This window comes from Numenius arquata, chromosome 10 (assembly GCF_964106895.1).
Source record: "Numenius arquata chromosome 10, bNumArq3.hap1.1, whole genome shotgun sequence".
Classification (NCBI taxonomy): Eukaryota; Metazoa; Chordata; class Aves; order Charadriiformes; family Scolopacidae; genus Numenius; species Numenius arquata.
Window position 1 is genome coordinate 36,766,021 of NC_133585.1, and position 26,924 is coordinate 36,792,944.

Consider the following 26,924-nt stretch of genomic DNA (forward strand, 5'->3'; position numbering starts at 1 on the left):
CATTGGCACAGCAGTGTTAAAAAGAAATCTTTGTCAGATAGAAGATACATATACTTTGGTAGAAAAATACTAAAAAAATTTAATTTCATACTGCATGACATATTAGCTTTAACGCTTTCTTTCTTAAGTTGCAATACTATTCTGGAAGTATTCCTCCACTTCTCAAAGAAACTGCAATTCTACTCAGATGTTAGTTTATAAAACACGGAAGACACATTTTATTGCTTAACTTCATCATAAGAACTTGTTCAAATGCTTATGTTCAATGTTCAATGCTTATAAGTATCTGAAGGGTGGGTTGAAGGAGGAGGGAGCCAGACTCTTTTCAGCGGTTGCCAGTGAGAGGACGAGGGGCAACGGGCACAAGCTGGAACATTGGAGGTTCCACTCAAATATGAGAAGAAACTTCTTTATGGTGAGGGTGACAGAGCCCTGGAACAGGCTGCCCAGGGAGGTTGTGGAGTCCCCTTCTTTGGAGATTTTCAAGACCCCCCTGGATGCAGTCCTGAGTAACATGCTCTAACATGCTCTGGGCAATCCTGCTTCAGCAGGGGAGTTGGACTAGATGATCTCTATGGTCCCTTCCAACTCTAAAAAAATTCAGTGAAAATTCAGTGAAAATTCAGTGAAATACTCTTCAGAACTGTGAAAAACTGGCATCGCTCTAAGTCTTTTCACTAACTCAACCACAAAGAGCCGCAAATAGTGGTGTTATTCTTACCTATTCATACGAACTTGCGTAGCAATTCTATCAAAACACAAAGCTACCAACGAAACATGAGTCACGGTTTTGCCAGAAGAAACTCCTGGGGATTCATCAACAGATGCTTGTAGTAAACACAGGTTCACCTATACACACAATTCCCCCAAAGAGTAAAGAAATTTAGAAAACTATGTTACATTAAGTATACATCACTAATTTCTAATATAATCTTCTCTTATATTTCACAATAAAATGAAAAAAAAATAAAAGATCAAACCATTGCACCTAGAAGATGTAAAATCATAATTTAAAGACATGGAAGTCAGTTATCCCTATAGTGCACACCTGCCATAATAAAATTGAGCCGCTCCAAAACAGTCTATCCTGTTTAAAACATTAGTTATCTAGCACAAATACATAGCTTCACTTAAGCTTTGGAAGAACTAATAGGGACACAAAATAAGGGTAATTTGTGAGACACGTGTACTAATAAGCTAAACAAAAAGTTGTTACCTTTGGTACAGTAACATTGGCCTGAAGACCTTTAATTGTCACATTATCTTGCTTAAGTGAGAGATTGGTCTGTGCTGGTCCCTGGTTTGTTGTTCCTGTAGTGGTAGTGTCTATTTTTGTTCCTCTAATATCCTGCTTTGAAGATAACTTAGAGGAAGGAAAAAAAAAAAAAAATTATTCTCACTGAAACTCAAAGCTCCTAAGCTAAAGAATAACAGGATGGTTTATCAGCACCGAAGCAGCAAGATTCTGACTTCATTTAGAGCACAATACCACGATTTCGAGAACAAGGACTGTAGCACTTAAGCAGATCTAGATCTGTAAGGGTAGCGATGCCATTCTGCACTAAACTTTCTCATGATCAGACTTCAGCTGAAAGTTGGAGTTCTACATATATTAGTTATAAAGAACAACTTATTATGAAGTAAATAATTAGTGTCCGCTTTGAAGTCTAAGAAATTATAAAATATAGATATAGTCATTAACTTGGACAGCAAGAACTCCTAATTCTGTAGAACTACCGTACAATTCTTTTCAAGCTAAATTAATTTTTTAAGGTATCAGGATGAACCGCAAAAAAACCCCACATGCACTCTCACTTCCACAAAGTTTGAACTTTCCTCTACCTCACAGATCTCCCTAACTATTGTAAAATAATAAATTATGTATTGTTGATATGAATATAATACCAAAGAATATCGATTATAGTAATTTCTTAGAACAGAACATATTATCTCATGCAAATTACTGTAGCTACTGACTAGACTTCCAAATTAGAAAAACTTCACTTCCATCCTGTAAGAGACTTCAGGTCACTGAAAGACAGCATTTAACAGTTGATTATAATAATGCAGGTACGTTAGGCACAAGATAAAGATTAATACGTATTCCAAATTAATATATCATTTAGCTACTGTATCTCAAAACACTGAATTCAATTAAAACTTTTTCTACATAGAAACATACAAAACATAGAAAACAATATTCTTTCAAATCTTTGTGCATTTTTCTTGTTCCCCTTCTTACATTTTCTGAGAAGCTTGTTTTGCTGTTCTGTACAGCATCTCGAAGAACTTTGCAGTGCAGATCATCAACAATTGCTGCTGGGTGTCGAGAGCTAGCACAATGCACCATTGCTTCTATATACCTGAGAAGAAACGAGCCCACAACAGACCATTTAAACTTCCAGTTTCACATGACATGCCATCAATAATGTTTAATTAGCACTACAGATAAAAAAAATTAAGCACCAACAGACATAAAGGGCACTTGTCAGGTCACCACAACATTATTCTAGCTTCTTGCCAGGAAACGCAGAATTACATTCATAGAGTACAAGGCCCTACTGTTCCATCAGTCACGTTATTCAGTCCTTTTGCCTAAACCTTTGCTGAACAAAACAGCTTTGATTTTAGACAATTTTTAGTATAATCAATTAACACTGCAGTAGTAAAAGTAAAATTAATTACCTATCCAGCGCCTCTGCTACGAGAGGAGTCAGAACTACATCTACAGTTCCTTTTACTTCTACAATTGCTGTTGTCCGCGTCTGGAAGACGGGGTGATCCAACGTCCATTCTTCTGTTATTGTTTCATCGTCTGTATTTTCTGCAGACTTCTTTTCCAAAGGAGTATAAGGTGTACTAAAAAAAAATTCAAATACATATTAATAACTGTGGTTTGTTAAAGAAATACAAAAGTGTCCTGGTATATTTATAATTCTTAACAAAATGCATATAATGGCAGGTTTCTTCTTAGCTTAGCTAACCGCATAGCTTAGAAAACACACAAACATAATTCCAGGGCAAGGCCCTCCCTAGATTCAAGTTCAGTTTTTGCAGTGCAACGGACACTTGCCATAGCACCTCCCAAATTAGTTTAAATCTAGTTGCAACTCGTAATCTTGAAAACGTATGAGTGAAATCATATAGTGCTTTCACGGTATACTTTCTTTTTGACTGGACCCAAACATTTCATAATAGAATACTCTGTTCTAAAATAGACCTGTACTGAAAACGACTGCTACAAATCAAATTTTGGAAGGGCTACTAAGAGCCAAAACATTTAACAAGAGGACCAAGAAAACTCTACTCTTAAAAAATATGCTAATAATGCTATGCAGTATTCAACTTACTTAGATGTCGATCCTGTAAGCTGCATGCCTCTGTCCAGTAACGAATTAGCTGTGAGACCCTGTTTAACAATCTAAGACAAAGGTGCAAAGAAATTTATTAAATTCCTTCTATATATGAAAAAAAAATACCCAAGGAATCTCCAAATAAAGATTCCCCTTACATTTTTTTTTCTTTAAAAAGTTTCTTCATATGCAGATTCTCCAATATAGAATACAAAAACTCCTAGGTTTATTTAAGTTGCTTGAAAGATCAGATGATGAAGTTTTTACAGAGACAAATAGTGACTAATTGCTTTTTTAAAAAAAAAGACTTCAAATACTAATTTACAAAAGGCTTGCATGAACACAAAGCTTTTGCTGCAAAGGGATGACAAATTAAATTCCAGAGCTTAGACACCTATTTTCTATTATTTCCATTATTTTTCATGTATTTCATTTCAGCTCCTTCCTTCAGCATGTAGGCTCATACCACATACACCACGAGGAAAAAAAAGCCCAAATATTTACCAGAATAATTTGCAAAACCTGAGTTTCAATTTTACTTTGAAATAGAGCATTTACAGCCTATCAGTATTAGATGTACTGCTGCTGAAGTTCCACGTAACATATTTTAAACAAAACTCACATAAATTTCCTTCAGCTGTGTATCATTCAACAGGCAGCATTTTTAAATGCAATAATGACAATTCAGAACACACATCTTATCCACAGAATTCTAACTCCATCTTTTTTTTTCCACAACCTCCCAGACACACAGCTCATGATCTGAAGTCAGAAATACAAGGTATTCCTTAACTAAAAGCAAAGAAGTTTCAAGTTTCTCATAGTTTTATTTACACAACAGGTGTACTAAGCAATTTTAACTTGTTTTGAACTCTTATTCCTTTCCCTACTCCTCCTTCCTCCATCTCCCATACCTTAAAAGTTGGGACAGAAAGCTGCTCAAAAGATGATGAACTTTCTTCACTTGTTGGGGTGTCAAGGTCTAAAGGACGATGTAATGAGGATTTTGATGTTCTTTTGTTAGTTGGATGCTTTACTGACCAGTTGATCACCTGGAATTGTGTAAGATAATTTTGGTAACATGTCATTACAGGCTGCTGGGAAGTTATTTGCTCACTTTCCACAGTCTTCTCAGATTCCATGACATAGATGTTCTCAACATGTTCATCTTCGCCTCCCAGAGCTGAAACAAATGAAGCCTGTGAAGGATGAGTCTTAATTGGCAGTGTTTTAACATCTTGACTAATTTCTCCATGGATTGTGCTTGTTAAGGGTCCTTCCACGCTGTGATAAATAGACCCTCTACTGTATTCAATTTTCTGAGCTTGCTTTTTTCTCTTCTTCCTCCCTGGATAGGTTCCTGGACCTTCATCACTACTTATTGGCTCGAACTCTTCTGCCGCAGAAAAATAAGCTTCGCTATCAGCCATTGACATACTGGAATCCATTGAGCGATACTGGTGAAATGAGTTTGAATCTGCAGATGGAGTGTACGGAAAAGAACCAAAGCTCCTTCTCTGCTTTGGGGAGTCCAAGACATTCTCGTCGCTGCGAGACACATCACTGCTGAACTGCACGCCGACTGGAACAGGCTGCTTGTCTCCGTAGAAGGCTGCTGTGAGGCTCTTGGTGCTCCCGAGCCGGGTGGAGCACACCGACGCTTGCCGTTTCAGTGGAGACCTCATGGGAGACTGACCAACAGGCCTTTCCTGGTTGCCAGGGGATGCAGGACTGCCCTCTGCACCCTCAACTGCAATGCTGGAAACAAAAACGAACGGTTCATTTGCTTATTTTATTATTAATGCTTCTCTTTTTACATTATAGAAGCCGTCAAGTTCTTCAGTGATTCTGTGACTTTCTATTAGCATAGCAATTATTCTCATGATGCTGATTACATACCAAATTCTGCCACTGTTAGTGCACTTGTCTACATATAGAGGATGTGAAATGAACATTTACAGCAAGTGCTGTTGTCTTACATGCTTGATTTTCTACCCAGATCAGGTTATCATACCTTACTAGGGATCCAGATTTGCATTCAAACTAGGAAATACACTTCAGCAGTACCAATAGAAAATAACCAATACTTTAGAAACTGCTAAATGTAATGGGTTTTTCCTGTCATAACGTGTTTAAGAGTCAAATTATACTTCTGCCCGGACAGAGAGTACTAACCTTCCATGACCATCTTCCCTTTTTGCACCAGGCAAGAACTCCTTCTGTCCCAAGTGATCCTCAGCAGTTGACGATGGGCTGTCCTTCTCACCTGCAAGCAAGGGGAGTGCAGCACTAGAACTGCTCGTTTCCTCCGAAGATGATGAGGAGCTATGGGAGCGTAATGGCACTTGTAGGCTTAGATGTTGTGCTTTTCTTTCTATTTCTATACCCATAGATCTGCAATCCCAATCTTTTCGTTTTACACCATTTGCTTTACCTAGAATAAGAAATAGAAAAGAAGAATTGGACATCTGATAACACAACTGCAATGGTCTCTTCCCTACCCACCGAAATAAAAATCCTTATTAAGTAAAAGCCCTACTTTTGAAATGCATAGACATACCAGCATGTTGTACTAACAAAAAGGCATAAAATCATAGCAGCAAAACATCAGATTTTCTTGGTAGACTGCTTTTTATATAAGTAAAACAGATGCAAGTCAAAAAACTTCTTTTTACTCAGAAAGGAGTTGCACGTTAATATAAAAATTCAGCATATGAAAGCTTGCTCACTACTTTCAAGCTACTGTCTGCTTTTAGAAGGGCCCATGCCACTACAAGACCTCTTGCACAAAAGCACAACGAGTACTACTCATTAACCAGAATCAGAAAGACTAATCAGAAAGAATCAGAAAGACTAACAGGCAGTTAAGAAATTATACTTTTGGGCAAAATAGAGTAAAATCACAGTACAATGCCTTCTCACCATCTAAAATTTTAGGAATCTCCTTAGTAATTATCCATTCTCCTGGCTGCAGTAAAGACTGCCCATAAAACATATCAGATTCTGCACTTGTACTTGAGAAAGCAGAGCTGCTTGAAGGTGTCAGTTCCTCAAGTTTGAAAAAATCGAGTCCTGTTAACGTGCCACCGAAGAATCGACAACCACCAAGACAGCCACACTTGTTCTTGCTTCTCTTATTCCTCAAATTATCATCAGGCCACAAAAACCACAATCTACACAAAGGCAGAAAAACAGGAAACAAAACAAAAACGCGACCACATCAGCCTTAGTACATTTAAATCCAGTGAAAACGAGATTAAAAAATATCCCTCTTTTATATGTGAGCTTCTATTTCATGCAGCATAACATAAGCTGAAAGATTTGTACCTGATAAGATAAGAAAGATTTGTACCTGAAACACAGATGTCAGACATAAAATGCAGGATTAGCTCCAGAAAGCAGCAAATCACAAATTTATATGCAACCATGCTCAGGCACAGATTATGTCCACCTGCCACAATACACGCTAATAGTAACAACCCTTTCTCTCAATAGAGAGGCAAGCACTGCAAACACACTCCACACTGCTGGATATTGCGTACGCCAGGGAAACTGGTCTTTGGGGAGACACACAAATCACAATTCCACCAGGCGTTTTGTTCACAGCTGCTCATCAGCTTGCTCAGGACTCTTTAAGGCCTATTTTCAGTCCAGACTAAGAACAAATTCGATTCCCTCCTCCCCCTGATCTTCATTTTGGGGAATATGGGAAGGCAGAGGGAAAAGTAAGTTTTGTCAAAAAATCATACAATTTTGTATAGTCCAAGCACATTCAAACCACCAACTCCATAGCTAAGCATTCAACATACTTTAAAAAACATTACAAGAAATTGGTATCTATGTAAGCAAAAAAAACCCCAGAAGCAAAAATAAAGTTCCTTTTTTTTTTTACACACACACCCCTCCAAATTCTAATGCATCTCCTTTAATTGCATCTCTTACCTCTTAGTTCGGTTATCATGTGTTTCTAAAAAATGTCTTTGCACTTCATGTTTAGAAGGATGATCAGCAGCTAAAGCGATGTCAGCAGTGATGAGCCCCAAGTTGACAGAGCCAGCTTCCAGCCAGTATGCCCTCCTTAATATTGGCTGAAGACCAGTTCTGCAATTGTTCACCTGCTCAACATACTGTCTCAGTTGAAAGTCTTGAATAGCAGCGCTTACACCTTCTCCAACAGACTGGTTGTGGAGGTTGCAGTTTGCAATACGGATAGCACCCATCTGAAAATGTAAACTCTGATTAGCCATGAGTGAAACGAAGGGTAGCCTTAAACCAGTTAACACACCACCTACTGCATTCCAGAAAGATGTCAGTAAACTATTCTCTCCAAAAAAGACAGAGAACCAGTTTTATATGCAAGCGCACGCACACACACACACGCAAAGGACGACAGACTTAGAGATTAGTTTCAGCTAGTTTTTAAATAACAAAAATAAAATCTCTACGTAGGAGTCTCCTTTTGTAAGGGGATCAAAAAGGAAAGCTCGACTTTGGACAGATGTTGTAATGGATCTTCAAAAATTAAATCATTATTAAATTCTTTACTGTCATCTAAAACCCAAGAAATCCGAAACTTTCAATATCAAATATTTATTTTATATGATATATATCTTTCTATGTCCTTAGACTTAAACATCAATTATATAACTTTGAATACCTAGCTGTATTAGGTCTACAATTAATAAATACCTCAGTGAGACAACCATGTTAAACAATGCAAAACTGAAGAAATTCCAGACCCTAAACTTTAACTGAGATCCACGTGAATTGTATTATAGTAGCCCTTATATGATGACACTCTATTTCTTTTATTGGCGTTACACCAGTAGTTTGGTTGAGCCAAAGAGGAGGCTGCCCCTCTTCTATGAAAAGCACAGTACTGGGAGGAGCCAACTTTCTCCGAAGAGTAACCAGAAGTTCTAGCTTTACTCCCACATTTAGCTGTGGAAACTGGTCACTATATAACTAACCCACCTGCCCATACAGTATCAATCCTCCCCAACGCTGGTGTACACTAATAAAAGGTGACATAGCCCTGCCACACATGCTTAGTCTTCAAGCTTCAAATAATCTGATGACATTGGACGAAGTTTCCTGCACAGTTTGAGTCCTCTCCAAAAAGTCACTATGAAGTACCTGAAATTTCAGATCAAGTTTTCAACCTTTTCACAGAGAAAAGAAGGAAAGCTGAGAAAGAACCTGGCTATGGAAGAGCTAAGCACAGGGCTAATATTAAATGATTATTTCTCATCTCTGTCACAGACTATAAAGGAGCATCGGAAAACTTTTTTCTTTAAGTTTAAAAGAAACACATTCAGGATATAATTTTCTAGAGTGGTCCAGGTTATTAAGCTGCCTTTGAAAATACTGCCATTCATATTTATGCCAGCAAACACAGTTAATATTTGTGATGGTGCTTTATAATATTGGACTCAAAAGAATGTGGAGGCGCAAAGGCATTTATTTTACTGCCACAAGGTAGCAAGCCATTCAAATGACAAAATATCGTATCATTAAAAAATGTCTAAAATAATTACCACTTTCCTTCAGTTAGATTCTCGCTCATAATGCGAACCTGTCCCCAAAACCTTACATGTTAAGTCTACCTTTTAAAACCAAATTTATTAATGGACAGCACAACTCCTAGTCCAGCATAGCACTTTTCTCCTTTTCTGTTGTTACCATAACTCAATCAACTCTTAACTTATATTTTGCTACATTGAGCAAATTATTCCAGTCTTCTCATATATGACAGGCTAATGGGGAGAATATCAGCTCCTCTCTGCAAATCCTTTTTTAAGCAGAGGATACACCATGCAATATTCTAGATTCAGTCAGGCAGTGGCACTAACACTTCTCCCATCTCTACCAAAGATAAATCCTAATTCAAACAGCTGTATCACATAAGATGATCACGAGTTATCAAACACTAACTTGTCCGCAATCCATATCAAGCGTTTCCAGTTGCTGAGTTACTAACTTACAGCAAAGTTCCTATTAATTTTCAGGTACAGACACTGAGATTTATACTGCGCAGTGTTTTCTTGATTTTTTTACACCAATCCTGCAGCTTCCACTCTAATTTTGGCAGACATCCACTCCTCCTTACCATTTTCCAAGATCATTAGTGGAATTATTATGCCTAAGCCAAATTGACCTACTCCTGGCTCAGTCCAAGCCAACTTTTTATCCCTTAAAGTTTCAGAAATTCTGTTTAGTCCAAGCAATAAATTCAGGTAGCTATTCTACCAAAAAGTATGAAGAACTCTATTGACAAAGAAGTATTTTAATTGCTGTTAAGAGAAAGAGTTTTACCTTTATATTGGTGGCACAGCCATGTTCTACCACATACAGGTCTGCTCCATCCATGGCTAAGCGTGTCATAGTGTATTTTAAGTCATCAGATGTTGGGCATGGCCCAGGGACACAGTTCAACTGAAGAAAAAGGGGGGGGGGGGGGAAGAAAAGAAAAAGAGATTTGAATGTACATTAGGAGTTTTAGTTTAATTTGTGTTTATCCTTTTGTTTATGTTCTGCTTAGCAGAGGCCTAAACCTAGAGCAATAAAAAGTGACTTATTCTGCACTATCAAGATGAGTACCAGATGGGGTGTTTCTGTGCTGAGGTTCATTTTCACTAGTGCATGTTTAATGCTTCTGTCCAGCAACATCAGGGCACCCAGTTGGCTCTCCTTGCCTCCACCAGCAAAAGGCAAACTGAGGCTTCTAATAGAGAACACCACAAAAACTGGAACAAAACAAGGAGGATGTCAAGAGATGAAATCCAGGAATCATACTTAATATATGGCAAGCCTCCTTCGGTCTTCAGTGACTGTGTGCACGGATTCCAAGATTCAAACGTGAAAAGCAGAATCCACAATTACATGATGGTTTGTAGTTGTTTTTTTTAAAAAAATAAGGGTTCGTGGAAGCTGTAAACTGTCTGCTTAAGTCTCCCGCCAAAGTACTGTTTCATCAACAGAGGATACAGGATGACAAAGTACCATGGAAAAGTGCCAGGAGCACGAGGGGAAGTATGACCTTTGCCTCTTAAGGGACATGAGTATGTCCTTCGGCTCTTAACTGTCACAGGCACGATTTCCGTGGATACCATTTCTCAAAATAATTCATAGAGCACAAAAACATTGTGCATATCCACAGGAAAATCCAGAGAGAATCACTTTTCTTTCTAAAACATAATTAGCTATAATTTATCAAAGGGAGCATCCAATCTCGCTATATACTCCATGTGTCTTGATAACTTGAAGCTTGGTTTCTAAACTGTTCCAAAGAACCTGTGCAAATAAAGCAAACAATTAAGACAGATGAAAGGTTACCTTAGAGTCACAAAACCGACGATCAATTCCATGCTGGCATATTACTACAGATTTTGGCCTTTCCAGTTCAAACTCCCGGCACACCACATGGAATACAAAGGTCTGCCCCCATTCCAGAAGACATGCAAGCTGTAAGCAAATTACAACACATTGTCTAATAATAAGTATGCAAAAGGAACTTTATGTATTTGACAGAGTTTAAAACATCACCAATGCTTAGCAGGTTAGCAGGAGTAAAAACAAGCAAAAGACCCCACCATAACACTCTGGCTGCATTACCTTGCCTATAGTCAGTCTACTTCCTGTTAGTTGAGATTAAGTTTTGTGTGTGCCACAACATGCAAGTCTTTGCAGTTTTTCATGAACACTGGGACATTAAACAATTTCCTAAATTATTTCTTAATATAAGGAAGCAGGTTTTGCTACTACAGTCACCTGAGAACTTCATTGTAAAGACAGAGCTCCCCTTATTTTACCTAAAAAATACCTCTAAATACTCTATTACCATGCATAACTTAAATGTCAGACTTCCTTAAATATAAGTAACAAAGTTACATTCAAAAAGCGTAGGAGGAAACGGGTGAAGCAGAACACTGCTGAATCTCAGTAGACCTACTAATTAGCCTATTGTTGATTTAAATCTTTTATATAGTTAGCTCATTCATAAGGGAAATGATTCATGACTGTCTGTCTCTATTACAAGAGGGAAACAGATTTTCTTTGGCTAGCCAAAGGAAAGGGCACTTAAAATCAGCAATAATTTAAATGGAATTTAATATAGCTACGACTGTCCTGCACAAAATCTCTCCTCCTCCCTTTAGTACTGTCCCTTCACAAATTCTCGCAATACATCACACTATGGCAGGAAAAAAGCCAATGACCCTGAAACAGCAAATTCAAGTTCTGCCCCATAGCAGTGCTGACAATAAAAAAATAAAATAAAATAAAAATCCTGTATGAAGCATGCAATTGAGAATGGCTTTATAGGGGAGGAAAATCCTTAAACTGCATCAAGCATTTAGAAATGTTCTCTAACCTTAGAATATTTTCAATCAACTGGGTTTAATTTTGAAGCATAGAGGAGGAGTAAATACTGTAGCTTATCTAAATCAGTGGTAGCATTTTGGGAAATACCACCACAAAAGTCTGTACATATAGCATGAAAATGTATCTGGAGTCTATTCTTTAGCTTTACCAAAATTGCTTGTATGCCTTATTTTATCTGCTACAGAAGTCTCCTAATGAAATACATGTTTAATCCTAGAAAACAATGACAAGTTTTAAAAAATAAGAGGATGTAGAAGTGTCTTAAAAAGATTTAAAAATAAATAAACCAAACAGGAACGATGAAATAGAATTTATGTACTTTTCTCATGCCTCAGAATACACTGACAAAGCAACCTTTTCTAAACGTCTGGCAGCCCACACCAGAAATAAATCAGCGATCTGCCTACTGTATACTTAGAGCCATTATTGTAACTGGAAAAATAAAAGTAACCTAAATGGCAAAATTAAAGGAGCTAGTGCTAAGACTGACCTAGGAAAATCCAACACTGTGAAAGCAAACTATGTTCCAGTGGGACCAAGCATCAGAACTTATGCAGTGAGCAGCATGACTGAGCTACCAGCTACTCTTCTGCTGAGGCCTGCCCATACTACACTCCCACAAATTCTCTCATTTGTCTCCTGCTTTAAAATGTGACTTTGTGCATAGCTTTCTACGGAAAGCCAGAACTTTATCTGCAGCTAAATTCTTGCCAGATGCTCAACTTGATATCCTTATTGCTGGCAGCATCCCCTCATGCAAATGCCAACATATCTCCAAGAGCCTTACATCCGAGGGATATTAAATTGCCTTTTAGATTGCAATCACAACTGGATACCTCATTTGTCCTTCCCAGAATGTTAACCAGCAGGGGTAATGAATCTGCATCTCCAGAATTCAGCATCATAAAATAAAAGTAATCTCAGAGGAATTACAGACAACTTAACTAAGTCATCTCATACTTAAACGCTTTGAATAGATTTTCCTTTCTCCACTTCGTCACACTACAAAATGTCCCAAAACACCTCCTCTGTTTACAGAGAAGTATTATTTACTCTGTGATTAAACCACTTAGAGTGTCTGTAGACACTGCGGTTGCCTTAATAATCAGTATTAAAGTACATCAATATACATAGATGTAACATACAAGTGTTTACATGGAGTGACAACACTATTCACTACTGATTTCTTTGTGCTGTTACCATCATCCCTTCAAAATCTCATGTAACACTAGCCACACTTACATCTAGATTTAAGATGAATATTAGATTCAGCAGATTTGGCATCCATTTATAGAAATGGTTAGATGTTCAGAATAAATTAAAGTTATTTAAGGCACCGATGCATCCAAATTCATCTGAGATCACGTGCTTTGTGAAATCCGTGCTATACCAGTTTTACAAGAAAGAAGAAAGGTAATACTCCAAAGCGAATAGTTTCTAGATGGTACCTGTGGTGCCGTAACTTTGGCTGTAAGACTTCCAGCCTGTACATCTATCAGCCAGGCATATTCTAACGTATCACTTCCAAGAGGCAGACCTTCTGCTGAAAACATTGCGTGAGCACGCAACTGCAGACCTGACAGGCTGATATGACCCTCTCGAAGAACTTCATCCACTGCAGGTCTCTGTTAAGGACAAGTTAAAGGTAATATTTGCAAAGAATAAATCAATATAAAGTGCAAAAACTGTGTAGCCAGAGATACTTTGTACACATTCATCTTCACCTCTTCAATCCCATTGATTATGTACAGCTGGAAAATCCCGAGACTTCTCAGCATTACCCACACAACACATACATGCAAATCTTATGAAGAGAGAGGGAAGTTTATCTAACCCAAGCTTGTTTTAATTTTTAGCAACCCTCAGCAACAACCTTTCCTTGGTGAACTCCACACAGTAACATCTAAACACCACCTGTTAAATACTACTGCAGTAAAATATAAACAAAGAATGGAAGAGCATGTTTAACAATGGAAGCGATCAAGAGGTTAAAAAACATGACTTCATGACTTATGAAAGTTTGCTACTATCAGAAAGCTGACAAATTATTAAAAAAAAAAAAATCAACAACAAATTTACAAAAATCAAACAACAAAGGCTGTCCTCTAAGTTGCACTTTTCACCAAAGCGTTTCTTGGCTACCTAAAGCAAAGCTACTTGTTTGCAGATATGAACATTCAGATGTAATACTTTTCAAAACAGAATTACTCCACCAGTCAGAGAAGAAACTGAAAAGATAAAACAGCACAGGCAAGCACTAGAAGCTTGTGACTGCATGGAGGTAAGCTGTGGATTAAAGCCAGTAAATCAACTGCAAAACTTCTCTTTCATTCAGTTTTTTCAACTTATCTTGCCTGGTTTGTTTTCCCCAGTCAGCAAACCCTTTGAAGTTACTTAATGAAGAAGAAAATGCCCTATTCTTTTGATATCACTGGTGACTTACGTATCCTGTAAAACTAAATTCTTAAAAAAAACCCCAAAAACCGAAAAACCCCCAAAACAACCACTACACAAAATAACAAACAAAAAAAACACCCCATGCACAAACCAGAGATGGCTCAATGGTTCTAAGACCAGTCAGAATATTATTCTCTGTTTCCCAGAGAAACTTCTCCAGGAAGATTTCAAGCAATATTAAGAAAATACAATCTTTTCTATGTGTGTTTCACTAAAACGCAAACTGGACAGAAATAAAGATTTTTAAAAAATACGCATCAGATTTGTCTTTAATACCTCTTATGATTCATAAGCCTTAATAAATGTTGTATGTGTACAACAGGAATGTTCCTAACAAAATATAATCCAATTTTAAGATCATCACAACTTCCACAATGCAAACACACAAACGTGAACATGTTAAAAACAGCTTACTACCTGATAGTTGTCATTCAGAAACAAATTTATTGGAGACAGTACAAGTTGAAGCATTGTTTCTCTAAATCCTTTCTTCATCTCAAAGCACAACCTTTCCAAGAAAGCTGTAGGGCACTCAGGACCATCTGGACTGCAATGCTAAAATAAAAATGAAACACATCTGCTTCAGAAACTGAAAATACAAAAATGGTTGAAATTGTAAGATTAGAAGCAAACCAGTGAGCAGGAAGCATGCTAATTTTCCTCCAAGTGGATACTCACAAAGAAGCCTGTGCAACTTCAAAAGCCTTTTGACAATTACATGAACAGCAATTCAAAACATTTGGGTGAACCCAATTTTTTAACTGGATTCTTATTTGAATTCCTGGGGATCCCTCAGAATGCAGCTGCACTGAGCAGAATGCACCATTAGAAGGCAGCTTTGCTAATTAGCAGAGAAATCATAATGGTCAATCAAAAATATTATCACACAAATCAAGTTCATTGAATAAAAATCTTATAAAAAATCATCCAGTTCTGCCTCCCAGATAAGCAAAAGAAATCACGTCTCATCTCAAATTGGTTTAGATAGCCACAATTTTAGTAGAGCATATAAACACTTTGGTAAGCGCCGCCCTAACTTAATGTTCCAGGGAGCTAAATTTAACTCCAGATTATGAAACTAGAAAAAAACTTAATTACATGAAGCAAAATATTTTAAGATTCTACAGTACTTACCACTGGTAATCGCCCATGCACTTTGTACAAATTAACAAGCACAGTGATATCCCATGGGCGTAAAGTAAGAGGGTGAACTGGCTTGACTGAACTTTCATTTTCTTTTTTGTCATTTTCCACTCCAACAGCTGTCCATCCAGAGCTTGAAGATGTTGACAGTGACAAAACAGGGCTTGAAATAACTTCTTCAAAATCAGTGTACATGTCATCTTCTCCAAAATAATTTTCCTAGGAAAAGGAATTGTTACGACCATATGGAAAACAAATTAAAAACATATAGGCAACATATTGAAATACAAATCCAACCTTTTCCTATATCTTAGCCCCCCATAAAACAAGCAGTATAGCTATAACCCATTCCTGAAAAAACATATATACTTTTATTTTAATGAAAAATGGATACCATAAGTGAGCAAATTTAGGCCATGTGCTTTGCAAGGAAAAGAAGGGGCTCTCCATAGTTCTGCATGTACCAGTATTCTAAATGCATGCAATATTTCAGAACAGTTATTTGTACTACTACTGACATTTTAAACAGCTTTTGTGCTTTTAAAGATAACTTTGAGTAAGAACACAAAACATCCTGCAGGAAATCACTCTCATCCAACTTTTTGAAACTTGTTATCAGCATATTTCAAAGTCTTAAATGCTTCTAAAATACTAGTTTATAAACATTTCTCCCCTCGTAGCTAAGCCCCACCTTGTTTCTAAGCCAATCCCCCTCAATTATTTAAGACCAAAGTAACTTTGCCAAATTCTATTGGGAAACAGAAAATCCATCATTAATTTTTTTTTAAAAAGTCCCAACTATTACAAACTCCACTAGTGATTTGTGAGATGCAGATGAATCAATACTAGACTGAAGATTAAGCTGAAACAGATTTGACTCTTATGATGTTTCTTGCTCCGCTCCTTCCCATTTCTGTGCCTCATTTGCTTTCCAAAACTTCTTTTTTTTTTTTCATAAGCACAAGTCTGCAGCGCAAGCGAGCAAAGAGGAAGTGTACAACAAAAAGAAAGCAAGCAACTGTGAGGTACCCATCTCCTTGAAAAAAGTCTGCAGAAAAGGCAGGCTGATTATCAGCCTTGAAACAATGAGACCTGTGGACATGTAATTTTACCGTCTTGCACAAAGTCTCTGAAATATTTTTAGTGCTAATGCCCATGAATTAAGCTTCGCTCTGTGGCCAAACCAAAAAATCCTCACAAGTTAAGCAAAACTAATCTGCTTTGCTTTTTAGCAAAGGGAAAACATAAAGGTCAATGTTACGATGCAGACCTTGAAATATCTTTTTATAAGGCAGACCCAGCAGATGGTGCTATGAACTGCAGTAACTTACTCCTGGTACCTTCTGCTGGGGATGCAAAGATCTAGAAATCATTCGTTCCCTGCCAGTAAGCCCTTCAGGAAGAAACACACTGTGCCAAAACCAAAAAACTACCTCCCAAGAATAGAAGGCTTAACAAAACTGCATGAATGATGCATGTCCAGGAATCTCTCCCACGTGAATTAAAAAAGATCAATGAAAACAAACTGCAAACAACAACTCAACCACAAGTCAGGAAAACAAGTATTAAAAAAAAACCCTACAAGTCTATTAAGAGATGCTGCCAGCACAGCTGGACAAAAAGACATAAACAGAGTCACAAATATATTAAAAGGAACAATAAATGCTCATTTTCAAAAATGAGCTATTAATCTAAATTTCTCTTGATATTTAGAAGATAAAAGATAGATTTAATCTGAAAAATCTGCACCCAGAAAAATTATATCCTCACAGAATCTAATGTAGCACTGTTTACACATACCTCCAGAGGCAAGGAGCACTGAAGAAGTGCTGCTTTGCTCGGAAAGAGAGAACGATCTCATGAATTTCTGGGCTTCAAAACAGGAGCTCAATAAACAATTCAAATAGGGGCGCATTTCCTCTGTATCAGAAGAAATGAAGTCTTCAAGGTGCAATACTAGCCTAATTTTAATCCTATTTACTTCAGTGGCAACATGAAAGAATAATGAGCATATTTGAAAGTTCTATACTCTAAAAAAACGTAGTATTTTCTGCCATTCATTATGTGGAATACCTTATATGAATTCATAAAAATGACTGTTTCAGCATGATACTGATCACCTGTCTCAGAAAATTCCTTGTCCCCTGACCCAAAATGAAAGCCTCCAGAAGTGCCACCTTAGCCTAGATCTGCACAGGCTAAAACAGACCTTTAAAACAAATAAACAAAACAAACAAAAAAACCATAAGACAAAAAAACCCCAACCAATCACAAAAACCAATGAAAACGCAAGTATTTCACTGCTAGTCAAATAGAAGTGACATGTTCAATCGCTTCTGCTTTTGTCACAACAAGGCAGTGTGAGGGAGGTGGGAAGAAATTAAACTGCTTCTAGCCACCCTGAAGATCAGTAAGGGAAGACGACACAACATAAGCAACACAGACACTTTAAAACATAATACGTAACATCAAGAAAAGGATGAAAAAATTCTTCTTCAATAATGATTGAAGTAGCTCTTTAAGTTAAACTTATTGTCACATCCTTTCCCCTTCCCCTCTACGATCCTAACACCAGAAATTTCAAGGAATCTAATGAAAACAAAAACAAGCAAACAATTACGACACTCTGCAGAACTTAAAATGCACTAAAAGCATGGATTCTGATCCATCTTTGCATAAAAGTGGTTGTTAATATAAACTCTAGTCATAATCATGGATTATTTTGTTTTTACTACTGCAGAAGTCAAAGCAGAAAGTTTTCTGCACATGAAGTCCAGAGCGTATACTATTCCTTGAAAGGAAAACTATGCTGATAATGGGTCTACGTAGATATTTGCAGTCTTCTCATAAGCCTGTGCCAACTGAATTCACCCCAGCTATGCCATATCACCAAATGAAGTCATTCCAAACTAGTACTTAGAAAAAGTTTTCATCTTTTCATCATAGAAGGGCAATGAAGCTGGTGAGGGGTCTGGAGCACAAGTCTTATGAGGGGAGCCTGAGGGAGCTGGGGTTGTTCAGTCTAGAGAAGAGAAGGCTGAGGGGAGACCTTATTGCTCTCTACAACTACCTGAAAAGAGGTTGTAGAGAGGCGGGGGTCGGTCTCTTCTCCCAAGTCACAGGCGACAGGACTAGAGGAAACGGCCTCAAGTTGCACGAGGGGAGATTCAGGTTGGATATCAGGAAGAATTTTTACACTGAAAGGGTTATCAAGCATTGGAATGGACTGCCCAGGGAAGTGGTTGAGGCACCATCCCTGAAGGTATTCAAAAGACAGGTTGACATGGTGCTGGGGGACATGGTTTAGTGATGGTGGGGTTTTTTTTGTCAGAGTTGGGTTGATGGTTGGACTGGATGATCTTGAAGGTCTCTTCCAACCTAGAGGATTCTATGATTCTACCTAAATTCATGTATTCTGCAGAATTCTAATTTTCCATTTCAAGAATTATTTCTCTTTCCTACATGTGGCCAGCCATAAATTTTATGAGTTGTGTTCCTATGCCTACCTTTATGGACAGAAAGGCTTTGAGCAGGGGTCCGTACAGGGTTATCTGGGAATCCGGGGAGAGTTCCAGTTCCACATGCAGCTTATCCGGGGGCAGCTCGGAAGGGTCAAGGGGAAGGCGGGTTGAAGATGTAGGAGATGAAATCACACTATCGGCTGGTTTCTGCGATGGTCTTAGCACAGATAACATTGTTTCTTCCATTTCTGACACTTTGGAGCAAAATAAAGAAGAAAACAGATTTTGATTACAAATTAGGCTTCTCACGGTCAAAATTCTGCAAATATGAATTTGTATTAAATACACAACTTTTCCCATCTTTTTAATTTGGATTGTATAATGATGTTAATATGGCTATGCTACAGAACTTGTTTCTCATATCTAGTAACTACAGGAGGACAGGAAAACAAAGAATACTTTAGTCAATGTTAATTAAGCGAGAGAAAAAAAAATATCCTTCAAGTTCTGAAAAAAAAATTTCAATTTATTTATCTTGCTTTTCAAGTTAAACAAAGACATGCTTTCATTTCAGTGCAGCAGGTTTCCCACAACCACACAGCTATTGCAGAATAAACAGAAGTGAATAAACAGGAAAATTGCAAAAGTTGTATTAAAAACCCATTCTGAACCAGTAGGTCTGTAGGCCAAAACTTCCTCTCAAACAATTCAATTACTCTAGTCACAAAACAGTTTGGAAATTCAAATCTTATTTCCTATCCCTTCTTTTTATTTGGAGTTAGGGAGAAGAAAGCACTTTGTTTTTTTAAGTGAAGAAAAGTGACGAGAAGGAAGCGAATAACTGGAAGTGCTTTGGGGATGTAAAGCAATTGCTGGGAAGCAAAGAACTTCATGGGAAAACCCTATAAAATTAATGCTCCAGATGGAGTAACATTTCAGGTGCCAGTTTAACTGGAAGAACCAGCACATACAGAACCACAGTGAATACACACCTGTAGCCAGCAAACCTTCCGGGCTTTAACTTACCATTCTTGCCTACAACGCTTGCATTATGCTATGAGTTATGAATTAGGTAAATGACCACTTTTTTGAAAACTGCATCTCTTGTAATGCAACATAGTTGCTTCTCAGAGAGGTAAAGAGTTCTAGTGATTGACTCAAAACAGAGGAGTTGCTACTGTAACAAAGACATTCTATCAACCCCACAGATTAGAAGGGAGGGGGACTGCGCTGGATTGTTCATTGAAGAAAGCTGCAGACAAGATCACCCGGGTAGGTACAAACTTTCCAATGCAGGTTCAATTGCTACGATTACCAGTAAATGTTTGCAAATTTCAAGTAAGCACATTTGACACAAGTCAAATAGTCTCACAAGAGCACTTAATGAACATCTGCAGGATGAATCTTACTTTTTCTGCTTTGTCCTCTAAAATTGGAGTTCTTTTAGATTTGAATTGTCGGAACTCAAAACCTAAAAACACTACCCAGCGTGTCTTCTAACACCTGCTGATTGAGGCGTATTCAAATTAGCCCTTATTATTCGTCTAGTACCTCTCCTTCATTGGTTCTGCTTCCGCCATCTCAACCTGAAAGACTTTTATTTGATCTCAGAACTTCCTGCATACCTCCCCCTCTGCATTTAAAATAACTTACATTTATCTCTGTGTTTAAGTATTTTTTAACTTTTTTTTACAGGCACATACTTATAGAATATTTCTTACATAGAAATATTGTTTAGACATTTAAAATTTAAAAATTCTTATTTAGAAATTAGTGCTAGACCGACCAGTCTAACACTTGTATCTGATGGCCATAGCTCACTTCAACAGTGAATGCTACAATGAAATGTTTCATATTCATAAAGGCAAGACAAAGTTATTACATTTCATACATAATGCATTTAAATCTTAAGACAACATCACAACATCCAAAGGAAAAAAAGCTTAGAAAGCCTAAGGAACATGACACTGCCAAAAATACTGTACTTTATATTTAATATACCAAGTGATATTTTATGTCATGGAACAACCCATTTAAGAGATCCACTTGGCTAAGGACAAGGAGAATTGAACTAGAGACAGCATCCTCTTTTTACACAGGGAACTGGGACACTTTCTGAAATTTTGCATCATGAGATGTTGACAGTTTTTAAATCAGACCTGGTGCGTTCTAAAGATTAGCATTCTCCCATGTGACATACAATAGTAGTTCAGTTCAAAATTGATTTCTGCAAATTTAAGCAGTTTGATCCAACAAAGTCACAGCAATTCCTGAAATGAAACATGTTAACAAGAAAAAGGTAGTGACACTTACAGGATTGTTTTAACTGCTCATCTGCCTTTTGAGGATAAATTGGGTGCCACGAGTAGTCAATTGTAAACACAACACTCGGGACTGTCCAGCATTCAACCCATCCAGCCCTTTCAAAAGGAAACATCACACTTTATTAAATATCTTCCATGAACATATGAGGTTGCTTTCATCGCAAACAAAATAAGTAAATAAGAAGAGCCAATATAAAAGCAGAAACGTTTATCACAATGAAACTCACTCTTCTTGAGTAATGTTCCTCCATTTGGGTTTGCCCGTTTTCTGACCACTTTGACATTCGGCAGAAATACAAGATTCAGGATTTAATTTATTAGGCTGACAATCTTTCACCAACATGAAAAGGGAATATTTACTAGGATGACAATCTGGTAGATATAAATGAAGATCAACATCTTCTCCCTAAAATCAAACGTTAGTAACAGGGAAGTTAATTTATGTATAATGCTCATGCTATTTGCATGTTCATATATGCCATCATCACTTTAAAGGCAAAGTGAGGCAAGAAATCTCAATTTTGACATGTGATTGCTGACCACAGCTCCCACCAATTTCTAGTACAATCCCAAGAGCTCTGTAGTTCTAAACAGTTATAAGTCCAGTAATTTGTACATAACAAGATACCACAGCAATCTGTAAAACACAGGGGCATGGCTTTCAGTGATTCCTGTTCTGTTGTTCAAGCCATATTGCAAAAGTTAAGTGACTGGCCCAAGGCTACCCTATATCTTAACTAAACCATACTTTAAAAAAAAATAAAACATAAAACATTTCTTTCTGTGCTATCAAATTATACAAAATTACCAACATCACCATCAACTAGTTTTTTATTTTTAGCAGCAGTAGATTGCTTCTATTTTAGGGAAGACAAGAAGTACAGTCTTTCAAAGAATTAGCTGCATCTGTTAAAAACACTTTATCACCATTACTTATTCTACAGAAACTCTTAGAAATCTGGAAGATGGCTTTCCAAAATGGTTTGGGGGGGTACTCATTCCAGTATTTGATTTTTATCTTTGAACATATATTAGATTTCACATTTTCTAAATAAATGGGAACAGACTCCCAAGTGATGAAATATATATATATTATGTATTCATACACAGTCTAAACATATATAGTAAATATACGTACTAAATGTGTGTATATATGTATGTAAGAAGCATATATGTATATATATTCTTAAAATATATTTTTATTTGTGTATATATATCTGTATCTATAAATTAAAACAGCCTATGATTGTATGCTTCATATAAGCAACAGAAGCCATTTATCTCTGGGTTACTTAAAGAAAAATTCTATGAACTGCAAGTGGAAGAGTATTTTTCTTTTGGGAAAGACGTTGCAGATTACCTGACTGAAGAAGGCAGGGAAATTATCTCACATTTAGAAGACAAAGGGGGCAAGAGGGGAAGAACTTACCCTTAAAGAGAATCTAGTATTGCATGTGGTTGGAACAAAGTCAGTGAAAGGCAGAGAGAAAACAATGTTCAATGTTTCTCCGCAAGCTGCTAAATAAACTGGGAGAGAAGAAGAAAAATAAACAAAAATTTGTCAAAATTACTCCTTATTTTGTTCTTAGACAAATTATCAAATATACAGGGAAAAGTAACAAAAAGATATTCAAGAACTCATGACATAGGAAATTGCGATTGTGATACCGTGCATTTAGAGTACATAATACTAAATTATTCTGAAACTATTTAATCCCTACAGCTTGTCCTTTATACAAAGACACCGTATTCAGCACAGTGAAATTGCAAGCTGACAATAAAAACAACTGTAACTAATATCTTACAGCTTTATTGCCTTTGCTGCTACATACTGTATTTTGGGCAAGAAAACACACACTGAAAGTTCTTCAGGCATCTAATAAAGAAGGGAACCTTATTTTTAGCTAGAACACAACTGCATGATTTTTAATCCACCACGTATAAACCAAACTGCACATTAAACAAAGTTTTGGCTTTCTGAAATGTACTACTTAGTTTTACATAGAATTAGCAATGTTATCTCCTATTCTGAAATAAACAGGAAACAAACATTTCTACTTACATGGAGTTCAAATGGTATTTTTCCAATATTAATTAAAAAAATTATTCTGAGGTGAATGTTTTTAGTTAGCTTACTGAATATATGTCAAGACCTCATGGTTGCTCTCTGCAAACTGTTGAACTAAATCAAAGATTCAAAGGGTCTTGAAAAACAAATGCTAAAACATGATCTAGAACTGCACTCTCCCCAAAGAAGATATGCATTTGTACAAATTAAGTTAGAACTTACAACAGTTTTAGGATGATTTATGCACATCAACAGCAGCAAAACTGGTAGTTATCACTGAACACATATTTTTCTCGTAAAAATTTTATAATTCTTCTACTCTCTCCATATATATACTATATACTTAGTACATATTTTTTGTAGTATGTCCTCTTCTTCCAAATTAAAAAAAAGTGATCTCACCATTTTCTTGTTGTTTGGTGGAACAGTCAATCCAGTTGTGTTGATTTGCTGCCCAAATCATTTCAAATTGATGGAACATGACTTTGAAGTTCCACATATAAGGAACAAATGAAAAAATATCAGGTGCGCTATCGCTGGACCAGTCTTGGATCAAATCTAAACCCACATAAAGTAATAAAAGACAAGTTAGTAGCAATCAGGTGAGAGATTTCTTCCTTTAAGGTTTTGTCTTTTTCATAATTTGTAAATCTTAACTGTTTGCTCCTTTACAGAGAAAGGAAAATGAGGACAACACACAGTACCCATTCCTCAGGCAGATATCCCACAAATACTTGCTGTGAGTCCATCTCCCATTTCTCACCTGCTTTTTAAGTTGGAAAGCCATAGGTTTAGTTAAGTTTTCAAGTTTACTTTTGTTCCTTAGCGAAGTTACACATTGACCTAAAAGCACTGGACTACCAACTGCTTTCCTTTGGTTTTCCACTCTGATACTCTGAATGTGTACATTAGTAATATTTTATAACGCAGCAAAACAGTTTTGTTGTAGAAGTTCATGTTTGCTCTGAATAGATTGGTAGACTGTGCTGCGTACTGCAACACTGTACAGATAATGGCTCCGGCCTCACTAGGAGGATAACTTTATTAGCATGGCGCTATGCCCACGCTAATTAATCCTTCCTCCCAGCAGGGCTAATTAGCCCAGGCAGTGCCACATTGATGGGGCTATATTCTTTCCATTACTGCAGCTGGAACCTTCAGCAACAGTTTGGTGACGCTGTATCACATTGTACTGCCTTGTGCACATGTATTCTTCTTCACAGCCAAAATCCTAAGGAGCAAATTACATTCCCTCACCATCTGCCAGCACCAGGGACACAACCTAAAGCCTAAGTAGTTGAAAATCAGTCAGCCAAAGAGACAGCTATCAGAGAAATCACCATCCTACGTGACAAATATTAAACAAATCAATAGCTCTGATAGAAATAAATTAATCTGAAATTTAAGATCACTTAACATAACTGCAGATCAAATTTAGTTTAGATGTTAGAAAATTAAGTTATTTGATATCTCTACTCACATATAAGAATATCACATACGTAGACACTTAGAGGCAACAGGAAACATCAGGAACTTTGTCCTCAGAAATTATTTGTTGCCCTAAATATGTGAAATCAGAGTACCTGACCTTGTACACCTTTGCAAAATTTGAAAAGAGATGGTAAAGAAAGAGTATTTAATTTGATATGCAAATTATTTAATAAAGACGTTACCTGTAAAGAAGCTTTTCTGAGCAAAGATAAAATGATAGGTTGCTTTATAAACTTCAAGTTCGCATTGCCATGTCTGTGGCATGTTCCATATCCGGGGATAGCTGGCATTAATATGAAACTGTGAACAAGATATTAAAGCACCAGAATTACTTGAAAAGATGACAATGCTTGACCCTGTAGCTCAGCGGTTTTCACATATGTACTCTGCTGAATAATTAAAACTGTTTTCCTGCTGGGTTGAACAGAAGGACTCTCCAGTTCCTTAATAATTTAATATCTCTCTCTTTCTGTGTTTGAAGGTCAAGTGTTAGTGTATTCATTTATTTGGAAAGGTATACTATGAACTTCTGATACTGTTGCAGTAGACATACCAAGCAATTTATAAACCAAAGTTTTCATTAAAAGGATCACTTTTCACAATACACTAAAGATAAAATCCCTCAGAATATAACATTTTTCAACCATTGATATGATGTTCAAATTTAAACATTAAAATCATAACTCTAATAAGGTCATTTAAAAACCAGCGAGAAAGGTAATCTACAGAATTACAGTATTGCAGAAGTGAAATACTAGGCAAAGAAAAGAATAATGCAGTATTAAATCTGTCTCAAGTAGTTTAAGTACTCTGAAGTAATTTTAAGTACTTATGCATTCACATTTGGCAGCATAGCTAGCAAGTGTAATCATTTATTAAGGTAAAGCCCATATGAACACATGGCTAGACAGTAAATGAGGCAAGATTTGTAAATGGTACTCCAATCTCTCCACTGCTTTCAAAACACATATAACTGCATATAAACTATGTAAGTCACTGAAAGTTACACACGTGCATAGTTATGCATGCATATAAGTTCCTTATACAGAGAGGTCTCGCAAAATACATTCAAAAGGCATATTTCTGTATTGCTTAAGAACCTAAAGAACCACTCCACAGACAAATGAATATGTTCTTTATTAAAAACCCTTTAGATACTGAAGCTTAGCACTTATTAATGCAAACTTACAGCTAGCATTTCAGCTTCTAAGAGAGTTCGGTACTGCATACTGCTGGTGGCATCAACATGTAGAAGCTGCCCTTTAATTGTAGGTGAATAGCCTACCAAACAAAAGATAAAACATAATGACTCAAACATAAATGTTACACAAATATTGAAATAATTTTCACCAGTTATTTCAGCAGTCCACTAACAATGGAAATAAGTACTATAATAATTCTGTCCTCTCGTGTTTGTCAATGAAGAGCTTAACGTGTTCTGCCTTCATGCAGGAGAGATGACAGAAGTTTTCTTGCTGGGTCTTGAAATGGTCATGTTCTGGAGATCTTTAATTTGCAGAATAAAACTCAAATATGCCAGAACGAATAAAGAGAAAGAATTTAGCAAAGGCCTTCAAACCAGCCAACAAGATGAGTAAATGCAAGGAACATACCCACAACTTTATATGTATCTCCACTTCACCTTGGATTTTGGAGTTTGTTTTGTTTAAATAAACTACTATTAAAATAGTTTCATAATGCATTTCTCAGCATGATTCAACTACTACACTCATCCTACTGAAGATGTCTTCCTGCTTTGAGTTGACAATGTATCTGTAATATGCTTCAATACACACACAGGCTAGTAGTTAAGGAATTTGTGTTTCCTAATCCAAAGAAAACATGGAGGTAGCTTCACTATTTAAATACATACATGCTTTAATATCTTGCAATGAAATGTCCAAGCAAACACTTTTTGCTCCTTTACACAAGAATATACCACTCAAAGTCACAAAGGAAAAACACTACAAGACATTCACACACATAGGAATTAAGATAAATGTTCAGGAAAAACATTAGGAAAACAATTAAGCTTAGCCTTAACTCACCATTTTCACCCACTGTCATGGGAATATTTATTTCCAAATATGATCCTGCACCAACATTTACATGTACGGCATTAGTTTCCTGTATTGCAAGAGAGTAAAAAAGTCCAAACATTATTTCTCAGCTCAGCGCATCAACCAGTGTACTTTATGCCTCTGGCTACCATTATCCACACCTGGATTAAGACACCGGATGACTG

The 26,924-nt window shown here is 36.8% G+C and overlaps 1 protein-coding gene across 1 annotated transcript in view; it reads right to left on the minus strand.

The window, feature by feature from the left end:
• The window catches only part of BLTP1 (bridge-like lipid transfer protein family member 1), a 120,913-nt gene that overhangs the window by 64,083 nt on the left and 29,906 nt on the right, over positions 1–26,924 (minus strand). The window contains exons 12-33 of the mRNA XM_074154853.1: positions 26,728–26,806; positions 25,869–25,960; positions 24,862–24,979; positions 23,591–23,746; positions 22,550–22,647; positions 21,348–21,526; positions 21,110–21,216; positions 18,842–19,050; positions 15,327–15,554; positions 14,607–14,747; positions 13,184–13,360; positions 10,689–10,817; positions 9,669–9,788; positions 7,296–7,573; positions 6,276–6,526; positions 5,529–5,787; positions 4,268–5,111; positions 3,351–3,421; positions 2,686–2,859; positions 2,243–2,363; positions 1,217–1,363; positions 722–849 (exon numbers count right to left, since the gene is read on the minus strand). Coding sequence (XP_074010954.1) covers positions 722–849; positions 1,217–1,363; positions 2,243–2,363; positions 2,686–2,859; positions 3,351–3,421; positions 4,268–5,111; positions 5,529–5,787; positions 6,276–6,526; positions 7,296–7,573; positions 9,669–9,788; positions 10,689–10,817; positions 13,184–13,360; positions 14,607–14,747; positions 15,327–15,554; positions 18,842–19,050; positions 21,110–21,216; positions 21,348–21,526; positions 22,550–22,647; positions 23,591–23,746; positions 24,862–24,979; positions 25,869–25,960; positions 26,728–26,806 — 4,106 coding nt within the window. The remainder of the gene's footprint in view (positions 1–721; positions 850–1,216; positions 1,364–2,242; positions 2,364–2,685; positions 2,860–3,350; positions 3,422–4,267; positions 5,112–5,528; positions 5,788–6,275; positions 6,527–7,295; positions 7,574–9,668; positions 9,789–10,688; positions 10,818–13,183; positions 13,361–14,606; positions 14,748–15,326; positions 15,555–18,841; positions 19,051–21,109; positions 21,217–21,347; positions 21,527–22,549; positions 22,648–23,590; positions 23,747–24,861; positions 24,980–25,868; positions 25,961–26,727; positions 26,807–26,924) is intronic.